We start from the raw sequence: 13,695 nt of genomic DNA, 5'->3' as shown, positions 1-13,695 counted from the left end.
TACGGGAAACATGCCAGTTGGCGAATTTGCCTGGAGTGGGCTTGTGGAGCCCAAGGGCACATAGAACCCACTGCAGGAGGTGAGGCATGTCCCCAACCCATGGGACAGCCATACCGAGGACTGTCCATATGTCTCACCTTGGGTTTGGAGCGGAGTCCCTACTCCATATGTATCTGTCGGGAAGAGACAGTGGTGTCTTTAGTATAAATGTAGGAGGAGAATCCCAGAACCATTCACCTTGCTGAATCCTACATACTGAAAGCTCAGAGGTGACATCACCAATTTGTTTCATGATCACATAACCATGGTGACAGATTAAGTCAAGGGAAAAATAGGGTGGGAGAGTGGTTGAAGCAATTTAAGGAATTTATTGGCACAAAGGATTCCATTATCAAGGTTGCAAATAAGTCATGAACTTCAGGCGTGGACGTGTGCCGTGCCACTTTCTGCTTGCTTGGACAAGCATGCCGCCTTCTCAAGAGTATGACTTGAATCCAAAATAGCCAGAGAAAAATTTAAAAGTAATGACAGAAGTGCTCATATAACTCATTTCTCAATCAATAGGGGACTATCGTTTTGATGGAGCGGGAGGTGTGGGGGTGGAAGCCTGTTGGGCTGGTGGCCGGGCTGGCAGGTCAGCACTCCCGGGTCAGAGCAGCACTGCCCGTCTGACGGGGTGGGGTCAGTGATCCCAGGTCCCACTAACGGCCTGTGTGTCCCAGTGCCTCGCTTCTGGGGGACACAGATGCTGCTGCCTACTTTGTAATGACAACGAAGTCTCGTCTCGGCTCCCAAGAGACAAGGCAGTTTATAGTTAGATAAACCCAGGTTTGAATCCTGTTCTAGCTACGTGACTGGGTGTGCGGCTCAAACCCTCCAGGCCTGTTTACTCATACGTGCACTAGGCGTTATAAGAAGACCTTGTCGTAGGGTTGTTTGGAGGATTAAGTGAGATAATGTCTACAAAGCACTGGGCATAGTGCCTGGCATGCATTAAGGGCTCAAATAACAACAACAAAAACTGAAAGGATATTAGAGTTTTTAATAAACCATCAGACACAAAAAGACATTTGCAAAGGCTCAGTGCCATCCCTGTGTGCCTCCAGATTGTCATGCTGGGTGAGGACGACGTCTGCTCTGAGTTATGAGTCGTGGAGGGGACTAAGTGACCTGAGGAGTCAGCTTCACTATTCTGGACTTAAATGCTTGAGCTGCGTTTTCAAGCACAGCCCACAGCTCAGATGTGTCGGCGTTGGTGTCCGATGTTTACCCCCTGGGCTCCTAGGAGGGTGGAGAGAGAAGCCATCGGATGGCCCCTGATGCCAAGCTCTGACTATGAGGGCAGACTGCCCTGTGTCACTGGAGCCGGGGGGAGGTCCTGGCGGGAGGGACGTCTGGATGTGATCCCGGCTCTTTCACTGCAAGTGTGAGGCACTGGGCAAAGTCAGCCAGTTCCATAAACCTTAGTTTATCCCTGGAAAGGGAAAAATACCTGATCTGCAGAGTGGTTGTAAGGATAAAATGACACAATGCGATGATGTACATAAAAACACCTGCCCTGTGGTAGGGCTTCATAAACACGACGGCTGTAACTGTCTAAGTAAACAAAGTACAGTCATGAGCAAGGGCGAAACACATTAGTGGTAACTGGTGTTGTTTTGTGACAAAATGATCCTGTGAGACCAACTCAGTTTCCTTCTTGGAAAGAATGCGACACGGTCGGCAGAAGGTTGGACTGGAGGCTTGGCAAATGAGTGCAGTTCATTCTAGGAGAAAGTTGATGATTTGGATCAAATCCCAGCCCCCGTGACATGCTCATCCCTGGGAAGATCTGGAGGGGTCTTGGGGGGCGGGTAGGGGCGCTGTGCATGAGGAGTGGGTTTCCTTCCCCTGGGGGAGGACAGGGGAGGAGTCACCCCGTGGGTCAGGTCCTTATGTGTTTGGGATGGCGATAGGGTGCTGAGGAGGCTGAGCTCCAAGGGAGGTCTGGGGAGTGGCCACAATGCAGGCTGATCTCCGCAGCAGGAGGCTGTGTGCTGGGGACACATGCCTGGGGCCAGCTACAGAACCTGGGGCCACAGAGCAGAAGAACCTCTGTGTGTGTGCATGGTTGGATCAAGTGGAGGCAGAAGGACCAGGCCCGGGACAAAGGGTCTCAGAGTGGCCGGTGCCCCTTCTGTCCTGATGCCAGTTGCTTGCGCATCCGAATACTTCTCTGGGAGAGGAACCAAGGAGGTGACGGCTGCAGCGGCTGAATGACACGGAGGGATGTCTTCCCTCCCGACAGCCTCCATCCGGCAGGGAACTCAAGTCAGGTTGCAGACAACAAACATGAATGAACTTTGAAGACACGGGGGTGTGAGTCTGTGTCACTGCAGCTGTGCCCCCCAGCCGCTCATGGAAAATAAACCCTTCTGAATGTCAAGAGGTAATGGTGTCTGTCGCCATCTTGAAAAGCCACCGGGTTGGAGGGGCGGGGCCGGAGCTGGGAACTGGGCGCCGCTCAAGAAGGTGAGTGTTTGATGCTGTTTGGTCCTTTCTCCCCCACAAGACAGTGCATCCGAGGGAGAAATTCCCAAGCACGTTCCCATGGGAAACGAAAGCGTATAGTGGCACCTGGTGCTTGTTGCTCTACTGGGACCAATTCTATCCTCCTGGAGGACGTCGGTCAACGTCCGAGCACATTCTTGCTGTCACTTTTCTTTTGCGGGGGAGGGGGGGCGGGGGCGGGGACATGCTACAGGCATCTAGTGAGCAGAGGTCAGGGATGTTGCTAAACACCACACAGTGCAGAGGAGACCCCACAGCAAAGAGGTCTCCAGCCCCAGAGATCAGCAGTGCGGAGGCTAACAGACCCTGGTGCGAGGCGGTGTGAAGGTCCTTAGTCAGTGGACGTGGCTCGTTCCTCACACCCATCACCTCGGTGAAGGCAGAACGGGGAAGGGTCATGGCCAGCCTGGAAGCCGTCGCTGCTGGCCGTGGATGGGAAAGGAGGTGGGGAGCAGGTGAAACATTTGGGGGTGGGGATGAACCCAGAAGGAGCCTCAGGCTCACCTCCCAAGGTAGATGAAGGAGAAGGGCAGAGTTTTTCATTTCAAGTCAACTCTTACTTATTTAAAAACCGATTTCCTTAAGCACATAATTATATGTTTATTTCCCGGAGGAACTCTTGAGGCAGCGGAGATCTGCTTAAATTATGGGGACGGAGGCTGCACACAGGGCTCTAATGGGGTTAGAAAAATGCTCTGTCTCCTTTGAAGGAGCCTTGGGAGGAAGGGAAGGGCAGGTTCCTCTCCTGCAGTGCAGAGATGTGGGGCGGATGGAGCTCGGGAGGGAGGGAGGGCACTGAGTTCGAGGACTGGTTGTCCCACCTGCTGGGGCAAGAGCAGAGCTGAGGGGAACTCTGGGTGCAGCTTCAAGCCTCTGGCCTCTGGTTTCCATCCTGGTAGGCAGAGGGAGGGCATCCAGACACACACACACACACACACACACACACGTGCGTGCTCCCCTTTGGGAGGGGCTGTGGGAGGCTTCCAGGGAGCAGTAGGTAGGGTGGGGGGACTTCAGTACCACTCTGCGCAGTACATCTCTGCGCTGCTTCCCACGTCTCTGTGGCAGCCTGTGTGCCTGGAATTGGGGGCTCCTTACACCCTCTGACCTGGCTGGGCTGGGTGGGGACTGAGGGAATAGGATGGCCAACTGAGTCCCTAGCTCTGCCACACCTCGGAAGAAAGGGGGGGCATCTTACTGCCCGTCTCCCCCTCCCAGAGACATATGGTGAGAATGGCTGATATGATACTGTGTGTGTTGGACGGGGGCCGAGTTGGATGGGCAACGGTGCAAAGGAGAAAGATGAATCAGGAGCAGGTGCCTTAGACCTGCCTCTGGCCTAGGCGACACAGGATGGGGGCCTCAGGGGGACCCTGGCCCCCTCCCTCCCTGTCTCCCCTGCATCTGGGACGCACGTCTCTCACAGTGCCATTGTCTGGGACTGGACCCGGTGTGCGCCATCTCCTCCAGGAGGCTGTGAGTCATCGCACTGGGCTGGGAAGCCTCCGCACCTAACAAAGCCCGGTACACACAGATGGGCACTCGGTCCGCAGTTCCTGATGCATTTCTACCTTGTCCAGCCCGCCTGCCATGGAACAGACCGAAGTTACAGCAAAGAGAGTCTGTCCAGCTGGTCTATTCCACCCATCCTGTCTCTCAAAGCCCAAAGCGTGGTGCTAGGGCTGCTAGGATGGGACCCAGCTGGGAGTGAAGGTAACAGCTGAACCATGGCCAAGAGTTGTGGCCCTCAATGTCTTCATTCACCCACCAAATATCCTCTCGGCACAAGCACCCCGGCTGGCTCAGTTCCAGCTCAGTGTGAGGTGTGGGGCAGCATAATGGGCCACTGTTCACTCGGGAGTGGAGCAGCCCACGGCTGGTGAGGGGCGCCCAGCCCTTGGGAGCTGGAGACGGTGGTTATCTGTGAGCACCAGGCCTTCTCGGTCTCGAGAGGGCTAACAGATGCCACACAAGGGGGCAGAGGGGTCTTGACTGGGTGGGGGGGTTGTATCCCCAGGGGCTCTCCTGGTCTGTTGGCATCAGAGACCTGGGGCTGCTGGGAATTTGTGCCCTTTTCACTGGCCAGTTTCCCTGGAGACACATCAAAGATCATCAGAGAACAGAGTCTCGGCATCTTTCAGAGGCAGAGGGCCTGCCCACCCTTCCAGTTTGCAGAAGTGTGGCCTTGGGCCTGAGGCTTAGCTACCTCACCCACAGGACAGGAAGGGCCCTGATGGCATCCCCAGGTCACAGGGCTCAAGGGAGGCTCGGAAAGCCGGGTGTTGTGCACTGTGGGCTGGTTCTCAGAAGTTATTTATTCAGGGAAGCAGAGGAGGGAGCCCCCCTGTCCCCCAGTGTGGCTGCCCCTGTCTCTTCAGTCAGGACCTGCCTGCAGGGAACAGCTGCGCAGTCTCCCCGTCTCCCCGGCCAGCAGGAGCGGCAGGGCTGAACGCTTCAAGGGCCTGTCCGCGTCTCCGGCCCCCTGAACACGGGGGTCAGGGCCTGGGGCGCAGACTGGAGCTGAGGCCCTTTATTTAGTCCGCTGGTAGAACTGGAAGACGGCTTTCTCCTGCTCGTAGGTCTCGATGGAGCCAGGTCGGAGGCGCCGGATTTCAGCGATGGCATCCCCCGCGGCCAGACCCCGCTCCTTCACCAGGTAACAGGCAAGCATGGTGCCAGTGCGGCCGAAGCCCAGGGCGCAGTGCACCCCCACGGCCTGGGAAGAGGGAGCTCGGTGGGGTGGAGCCCGACGCCCTCCCGGGGGGCCCCATCTCCTTCCCACACCTGCTTCTTCTGGGTCAGGCCCAGGACCTGGCAGGGGTCTACGACTCTCAGGGGCATCACAGTCAGGGAGTGCTGTCCTGCGCCTGGCGGCTTGGAGGCCGCCGTCACCTCCCATGTAGTTGGTTCAAGGGCTGGGCCCCTAGGCTGCCTGCCCCCAGCCCTGGGCCGGCTTCTTTTTGGTTTAGAAACGTGGCTCCCGTCTATCTGGACGGCGCGAGGCTCCGGAAAGCGCGCAGCGGCCTCTGCCTTCCAGCCTCTGCCCCTCAGCTCCCAGCGCTCGCTGCTTCCCTGCGGCCTCGCCCGCGGCCCGGGTCCCCAGGCGCCCGTCGCGACCCCGCGGGCCCCGCCCCCGCCCCGCCTGTCCCCGCCCCCCGCTGACCCGCAGGCCCCGCCCCGCCCCGCCCGCTGACCTCGCCGCGCGCGCTGGCCTCGTCCACGATGCGCACGAAGCGGTCGATCTGCTCGGGGGCCGGCGGGCAGAAGTCAGGGATGCGCAGCCGGTGCAGCGTGAGGCCGGGGCAGCTGTCGCCGTGCGGGGGCCCGCGCTCCGTCAGGGACACCAGGTGCCGCACGCCCTGGTCCAGCAGGAACTGGTAGTGCGCGGGGAGCCGCGGCAGCGCCAGCCCCGCTAGCCGGCCCGGGAGCACCCACGAGAAGTTCGGCGGCTGCGCGCCCATGGCTGCGGCAGGACACGCCGGCGCGCCGCCCCTTGGCGTCCCGCGCGCTTCGGCCCCGCGCCTCCTACCCGCGCCCGCGCCCTGGGACACGTGGGCTCGGCGCCCCGGGACACGTGGGCTCGGCGCCCCGTCGGGCGACGCCCCGCTCCGCCGCGGGGATTGGCTGAGCCGTCTCGGGGGCGGGGCCGGAGCGCGGACCCCGGAGCTCTGAGTGACAGGACGGGCTCCGCGACCCGGCCCCGGTCCGGAGCAGCGCACTCGTTGACTGGTTGGATCTCAGGACTGGGCGGGATTACCGCAGCGGTGCGCACGGGGATTGGTGGAGCTACCCAAATAGCGGGGAGGCAAACCCGTAGGGAAGGACGAATTGCCTAGTGCGGAGGCGGCGAGCGGGGTCGGGCTCTGCTGCTCCCTGGCGGCCGGTGGCGGTTATTGCACCAGCGTCCCTGGCCCTCGCTGTCCCCGGGCCTGGCCTCCTGGGGGTCTGACTTCCTTCATCGTGGACGCCCAAGGGTTTCCTCCTCTTGGGGAGGAACCGCCTCTACGGTGACTGACTGGTCCTTGTCAGTGACTTGGTGAACCTGTCCAGTAAGGGCGGTCGCCACTGTGCGGAGGACTATTCTCCTTGTCCTTGGCTGGGATTAGTCAGAAATACTGGCTGCCTCTGCTGCCCTGAAGTCCTCCCCGGGGTAGTAATCACAGTCCAGTGATGATAAAGACCCACGACACAGAATGAACGTTTAGTGAGCAGTCGCTATATGCCAGACACTATTCTTAGCACTTTACCTGTGTTGACTCATTTAACTGCCACAGTAATCTGATGAGGCAGGTAATCTAATCCCCCTGCTTTTTTTTTTTTTTAAGATTTTATTTATTTATTTGATACAGAGAGATCACAAGTAGGTAGAGAGGCAGGGAGAGAGAGAGGGGGAAGCAGGCTCCCCGCTGAGCAGAGAGCCAGACGCGAGGCTCCATCCCAGGACCCTGAGATCATGACCTGAGCTGAAGGCAGAGGCTTAACCCACTGAGCCACCCAGGCGCCCCTAATCCCCCTGCTTTACAGAGGGGAAACTGAGGCTCCAGAGAGGTTCGGGGACTTGAGCAAGGTGAGTCATGGTCTGGGGACTTGAAACCAGACAGCCTGGCACCGGCATCTTTAACGCCCAGTATTGTTTCCTAAAGTTGAATGGAAGGGAAGGATGCTGCCTCTTCACAGGGCCGTCCTCGCACTCCCAAATATCATCTGTGTTAAAGTGCAGGACTTCTTAATTTCTCTTAACATTTCATGACTTCCAGGCTCTCACCCTGCTGCGGGGAGACCAGAGTTCCTCGGTGTTGTTAGTAGAATGTAGGGACCTAGCTCTGAACACTGTGTCTTGGCTGGGATCTGACCTCCCTGGGTCCTCATTTGAAATGTGTTTCTAGGGATGCAGACTAATTATAATTATGAAAATAGTTAACCCTTGTTCAATTTGCTTGTGTACCAGGCCCTGCGCCAAGGGCTTTCCGAAGAACCACACGTGGACGGTATTTTTGTGTCTTTTTGGTCCACACATAATCTGAGGCTTAGACAAGCTGGTTAACTTGGCCAAGGACAAGCGACTCGTTTATGGCTGGGCTGGCGAGCCAAGGCCTCTCTGAGTCCAAGCCCAGGGCACTTAGCTGTAAAGACACTCCTTTTCCCCTGTCTCCACCTGCCCCTGACACACATTTGACCACTTAAAGATCTGGTTCCAGTAAAACGGAAAGGAATTTTTCTTTCCTCAAGTTCAGAGGCTCCTCTGACCCTGTAAAAATCCACTTACCAGTTGCCTGGATGAGGCTGAAGCATTGCCTCCACCTACCCTTGCCAGGTGCCAGGAGCCAGGAGCTCTGTGATCCCCCCTTTCCTCCCCTTCCCTGCGATCTGAGCCTTGGCACTCCCACTTCCACCAACTCCTGACCAGTCTTCTTGCCCATCCATGTCCATTGCTCCCCCTCCTTGCCTGCTGTGGCTCCCAGGGTCGCTGGCTGTGCGGACTCTGGAGACAAGACTCTGGCATGTGCACCTTTCAAGTTGAACCTTTCTTGGTCCTTTTGTCTTATTCTTCTTTCTTTGCTGCCTTCACTCCCCACACCCTATGCCGCTTCCTTTTCTCCTTGAGATCTACCTCAAAGCCTGTCTTCTTCAGAGGGAAGACACTTCTGGGGAGGGGGGTGGAGATTCTTGAGCCCCTAACTGTGACTTTCCACTTGTGCAGTTTCCTGCAGGGGAAGAAGTGCAAACTTCCACCTGCCTGGACCTCCTTAGAGAAAGGTTAGTTGGGTCACACTGTAGGAACTTTCTCTGCCTTCGGCTCAGGTTGTGATCTCAGGGTCCTGGGATCAAGTCCCGCATCGGGCACCCTGCTCAGTGGGGAGCCTGCTTCTCCCTCTCCCTCTGCTACTTCCCCTGCTTGTGCACATGCTCTCTCTGTCAAATAAATACATAAAATCTTAAAAAAAAAAAAGGAATTTCCTTCTACTCTACAGCTGTGCCCCTTCCTTTCAACAGAGCCTGGGTGAAAAGGGCCCAGCGTCCTTGCCTTGGGCTGTTTACCATGGTCAAGCATGCTATTTAATTTTTTGTCTTGGGTCTGGGGAGTTTTGAACTGAAAAGAAAACCCCCTTGTGATGTATTTTGGCTCAGACCTCTGTGATTTAACCGTGCGGGCACTCTGCACTCAATACTGATCTCCCCCCAACTCAATACTGATCTTCCTTTCCTTTCTCCCCCAACTCAATACTGATCTTCCTTTCCTTTCTCCTCTGTAGAGTGTTACCAGACCCTCAGGAAGATTTAGCCTTTTTCTGTGCTCACTTCTCCCAGGAGTGGAAATATGTACTCCCAGGAAACTGTCATTTCATTGGATTAGGGTTACCTCTTTGTGTGGGAGCCAAGGCTGCATTGTTCCATCTTTGAATTCCACAAATCTAATGCACGGTGCTCAAAAATGTTAAAGGAGTGAATAAATGAAGAAAAAAAAGGAATGCAGAGGGGAGACTGCACATGCTCAATTCTGGGGGTGTATGTGAGTGTCCGGCACTACAAGACAATGTACGCTGGCTTGCTTCTTCCACGCACGAGCGTGTGGGCTGTGTTGGATGTCGTGTAGCACCTTCTCAAGGGGCGCGTTTTACCTGTATGTGCTTTTAAGGAAAGAATGACTGTGTCAGTATGATCCTGGCTGCGTCTGATGGCTATTTTTGTAAAAAAGGATCAATAAGCCTTGCTCTTTGTTGAGCTCCTCTTTGGTTGTATGGGTGTGAGTGATTGCGGGTGTATGTGAATACGTGTGTGTGTGTTGAGGGGGACACACACATTCCTGGAGAACGGTCTGTTGACACTGAGGCTGAGCCGAGTAATAAGCTGAATGTGACTTGAAGGAGTTTACAACGTACTGGAGAGGGTTTAGACTCCAGTGTAATTGCTCTCATAACATATAATAAAGCACTAAATTACTCATCAAAGACAATCAGATAATACGTATTAAAAAGTTAATTATGCAGTAAAATAACAAGTGCTAAAGAAGTCGGTGGGGGAAAGATAAGCTTGGGTTAGAACGACCAGAAAAGTCCTATGAAGACAGGAGTCTTCCCGTGTTCTGGTTGTTCTGTCCGTTGTGAAGCAAGAGAAGTAACTTTCCTTGACAAGCTCAACAGTACAGTTTTGGGAGAATCCTAGCCCCCCCTTTTCCAGTCCATAAAAATATTTTGACCTACTTCTGTTTCATGTTGAGGTCCCAGTTTCCAGACTGGCTTGATGCCAGTGGCAGTTAGAGGGGAAGTCAGAGTCAGAGAATTCCTTGCTCCAACCTGCTCTCTGTGTCCCATCAAGGCAAAGGATTGCTTGGGGCTGAGTTCCTGGGCCCTTGGACTGTAGTCAGAATTCTCAGTGTCTTAAGTATGCTGATCCTCCTTTGTGTAAACACATTTCACACCTGGAACCTGATGATTTGGAAATTGGATATGAAAGGGGGGTGGTGTGAGGTCAACCTCCAAGATGGCCCCAGTGAACCACCTCCTGCCTTGTCTGGTCTTTTCCCACACTGATAGAAGTGTAACTGGCAAGATACAGTGGAAGTGATGGCGTGTGACTTCTTAAGTTACGTCATAAAAGAGCTTGTGGTCTTTGCCTTGGAGAAGCCGGCTGCCATGTTGTGAGGACACTCAAGGAGTCTCTTGGAGACATCTATGTGGTAGGGATCTAAGCCTTCATACCAATGTCACGTGAGGGAGCTAGCTGTTTTGGAAGTGGATCCTCCAGCCCCATCAAGACCTTAGATGGCCAGAATCTGGACAGTAGCCTCATGGATTCCCTGACCCAGAACAACTCAGCTAAGCTGCTCTTGGATTCCTAACCCAAGAAACCATGAGATAATAATTATTCATTATTTGAAGCCATCAAATTTTGGGGTAATTTTTATGCCGTGACAGGTAACTAATATGAGGGGACTATTCAGATAGAAGAAAGGAGGAGAAATAATTTCTGATCAACTCAAGAAGTGGGAAAAGAACAGCTTTGTTTTTGCACGAGAAAGGTATACCATAAACAGCTGTGGTCCAAGTGTGCGTACGTTTTTTGGGGATGAGAGGCAGTGATAGGTCGGTGCAAAGTTCCTACATTTGGAGAGTCGTGCTGTGCAGAGAGTGGGGGCAGACAGCTTGACTGTGGGTTTTGTGTGTTTGTGTGTGTGTGGTGTTGCAGCTATGGGGGTTTGTGTGATATTCATATAATGAGGGATAATATACACACAGGAAGTAGGCAATACAACGGACCCTTCACCAATCAGTTCCATTGCTGTAAATGAAGAGTGGAGCCATCCTGCCATCCCTTGCATGCCCGTCAGTGTGGAGTGTGGAGGCTTTGACATGATCTGGGTGTGGCCAGATTTCCTTGGACATTTTAATCTAGGTCTTTCCACAAGATGGCACTGATAGCTTTTCCTTGTTTCTCTTTGTTGTTAGCTGAAAAATCTGATTTGTACCCTGCTACAGAGCATTCCATAACTGAAATCTTGCAATTGACCAGTTGATGTCTTGTATTTCCGACAATTCTGTCACCTCCGTGGCACCTAAATTTTTCCCTGTAGACCATTCCAGGAGCCCACAGAGACTCCATGTTGGGATGTTGGGAGGTGGGGGGCGCCTTAGAGCAGAAGCTGTGATTGGAGGAGCTGGAGATGGGGAAGGACATGTGGCCGGGCTTTGGTTTGTTCAAAGCTATCAACCCCGGGTAGGGGAGAGCAGAGTCAGAGAAGAGGGAGCTCTCAGGTAGCAAAGAGTCACCTGTGTGATGGAAACCCTTTCGGGGAGCTCTCTCACATCTGCTGTTCATGCTGCTACAGCCTTGGCTTTGCCTGGTGTCCAGAAGGAAGACATTACCGAAGATCTCAACATTGCAGTTTTCATGGAGTGATCGTCACAATTGGAAGGAACCTCGGAGATCTCCTGGCTCCAGCTCTCTGTTTCTAGGTGAGGAAATTAATGGTCCCTTGGGTGGTCCAGACTGGGACCCAATCCATTCTATCAAAAGTCCCTGGGTCGCTACACTGTGTCACTAGGCCAAACTACTTAGAAGCGCTAGGTCTCCATTTCCTCACCTACAAAATACAGATGTTCACAATAATATAGATCAGTGAGGATCCCTGAGAGGGCTGCAGATGTTAGGGGTGTGCCGAGTACCCAGCGGCTGTCGGACCATCATTGCGCCCACAACATGGGGGCTGCTCCTTCCGTCACCGCCATCACAGGATGATCCAGAGCCTGATGAGAATTAAGGAAGGAATTACAGTTACATTGAAATATCTCCAGTGTGAGATGAATGCTCGTAGGTTGCTGTGGTTGGCAGAAATTTAAGACGGCTCCAAAGGCCCACACCTTTTGGCGTGAGGATATGGCTCTCAGAATTTTGTTATGTTACTCAGTTCAAGGGGGCCACATGGGGAGGTGGCCTCTAGGAGCTGAGACTGGTTCCCAGGTGACAGCTACCAAGAAAGGTGGGACTTCAGTCCTACAACGGCAAGGAAGTGAGTTCTGTGTCTGAATGAGCTTGGGAAAGGACCTCGAGCCTCTCATGAGAGCAGTAGCCTGTCTGGGGTCTTAATTTCAGCCTGATGAGACCCTGAGCAGTGGATCTAGTTAAACCGTCATTGGACTCCTGACCTACAGAACTGTGAGATAATAAATGAACATTTCTTGACTAGGTTTGTGGCGATGTGTTACGTAGCAATAGACAAGGAATGCAGAGGCCCTCTTTTCTTTCTTTTCTTCTCCTTGATATGCTGGTTGCCTTACTAGATCTTCGAGGTTTCTGAATGGCTGTCTTATTTCTTGTGTCTTTCCCCATTGTTTTAAGTCTTCCAGTGCCCCGAACGGCAGACTGCACAGGTCCGCTCCCCAGTGCAGAGGCAGCAACTACAGTGCATCAGGGGAGCTCAGGAAGGGTCCACATCTTCTTCCTTCTGGTCGCCTGACCGACTGCCTGGCTGTGGCTCTGACTGTTCTCCTCAAACTGTAACCCCAGTCGAGCAGCCTCGGCCTCACCTGGGGGCTTTGAGAAATGCAGGCTCTCGGGCCCACCCCAGACCTGTGGGATCCCCAGGTGGCTCATTTGCACACCTGTGCCCGAGAAGCCCTGGTGGAAGACCCATTGTCCTGCAGCTCTGTCCCCCCTCCTGTTTGACAGCATGTGGCAGCACCTACCCTATGACCACAGGAGGCCGTGTCTAGGTGTCTCCTCTCTGGAGCCTGGGAGCTTTGGCTGAGCAGGGCTGTGGTCAGAGGAACTGCCCAGCACAGGCAGAGGCCTAACTGGCCTGGGTTGAAGCCCGAGGTCACTGAGCAACCCCTAACAGTCTCTGATTAAAACAGTTTATTGCTTTATCTACATGTTAGGAAGATGTCCAAGAAAAATATGCTTAGATGTACATTGCCACTTTCCTGTTTTTGTTCCAAGGAAGGGCTTGGTTCTCAGATTTCCTTTCTGGAGGAATTCTTGAGGCATCATTTTCCACTCTCTCCACCTATGAAGCATGTTCCGGGCATGCCAGAAATTGCCTGATGTCTCATCCTCCAATTTAAGTGCCCCCAGCCTCTCCTGCAGTTTGAGGGAAAGGGGAAGGAGCCATGGACCACCCCCTGTCCCATCCGCCAGCCCCCAGCAGACCTTCCCGCCCAGACCCCATCTCTGTGGCATCTTCTTAGGACCCGTCACCTCTGTGGCTGTCTGGACTGTCGTCCGCCATCCCAGCCCCTACACATTTCCCCTCTGAGCGGCTGCGGTGATTTCACAGAACACAGATCCTACTTCCAGTCCCCCAGTAACTCCTTACTGCCTTTAAGACAAAACATCCTAACGTTTGTAGACTGGCGCAGAAAGCTCTCTGGGACGATGTCTCTTGCTAAAATATATACACAAACAAGGAAAAATGATTACCTATTACCTCGTTATATTAGTTGGTATCCAAAGAGAAGCCACCCTAAGTTTTCCAGGAAAGAAGAGAAGCAATGTAAGGTCATTAAAGGTTCACATACCTGTGGGATGGCCCATGGTAGCAAAGGTCCTAGATGATCGATCTTGGCTCGTGACATCGAAGTGAGAGGCCCTCAAAGACCTTGCCTGGAAGCCACTCCGCTATAAAACTCAAGAACATCTGGAAAATTC

The 13,695-nt window shown here is 53.9% G+C and overlaps 1 protein-coding gene across 1 annotated transcript; it reads right to left on the bottom strand.

Annotated features, from left to right (window-relative positions):
- Positions 1 to 4,850: 4,850 nt before the first annotated feature.
- Positions 4,851 to 6,016, bottom strand: LOC111138919 (dual specificity phosphatase 23). The gene is made up of 2 exons (XM_022490915.1): positions 5,745 to 6,016; positions 4,851 to 5,266 (listed from the first exon to the last, which is right to left on the bottom strand). Exons 1-2 carry the CDS (start codon positions 6,009 to 6,011, stop codon positions 5,081 to 5,083), a joined length of 453 nt encoding a protein of 150 aa, XP_022346623.1. The 5' UTR covers positions 6,012 to 6,016; the 3' UTR covers positions 4,851 to 5,080.
- Between the last annotated feature and the right edge of the window lie 7,679 nt (positions 6,017 to 13,695).

The sequence above is a fragment of the Enhydra lutris genome, unplaced genomic scaffold, assembly GCF_002288905.1.
Source record: "Enhydra lutris kenyoni isolate GAN:26980312 unplaced genomic scaffold, ASM228890v2 scaffoldscaffold94, whole genome shotgun sequence".
NCBI lineage: Eukaryota > Metazoa > Chordata > Mammalia > Carnivora > Mustelidae > Enhydra > Enhydra lutris.
This window is presented reverse-complemented; position numbering and strand designations above follow the sequence as displayed.

Excerpts from the sequence above, each read along its gene's own strand:
- LOC111138919 (XM_022490915.1), bottom strand. The coding sequence starts at position 6,011 with ATGGGCGCGCAGCCGCCGAACTTCTCGTGGGTGCTCCCGGGCCGGCTA. Across the intron at positions 5,267-5,744 it reads AGGCCAGCGCGCGCGGCGAG|GCCGTGGGGGTGCACTGCGC; the intron begins GTCAGCGGGCGG and ends CCCTCTTCCCAG.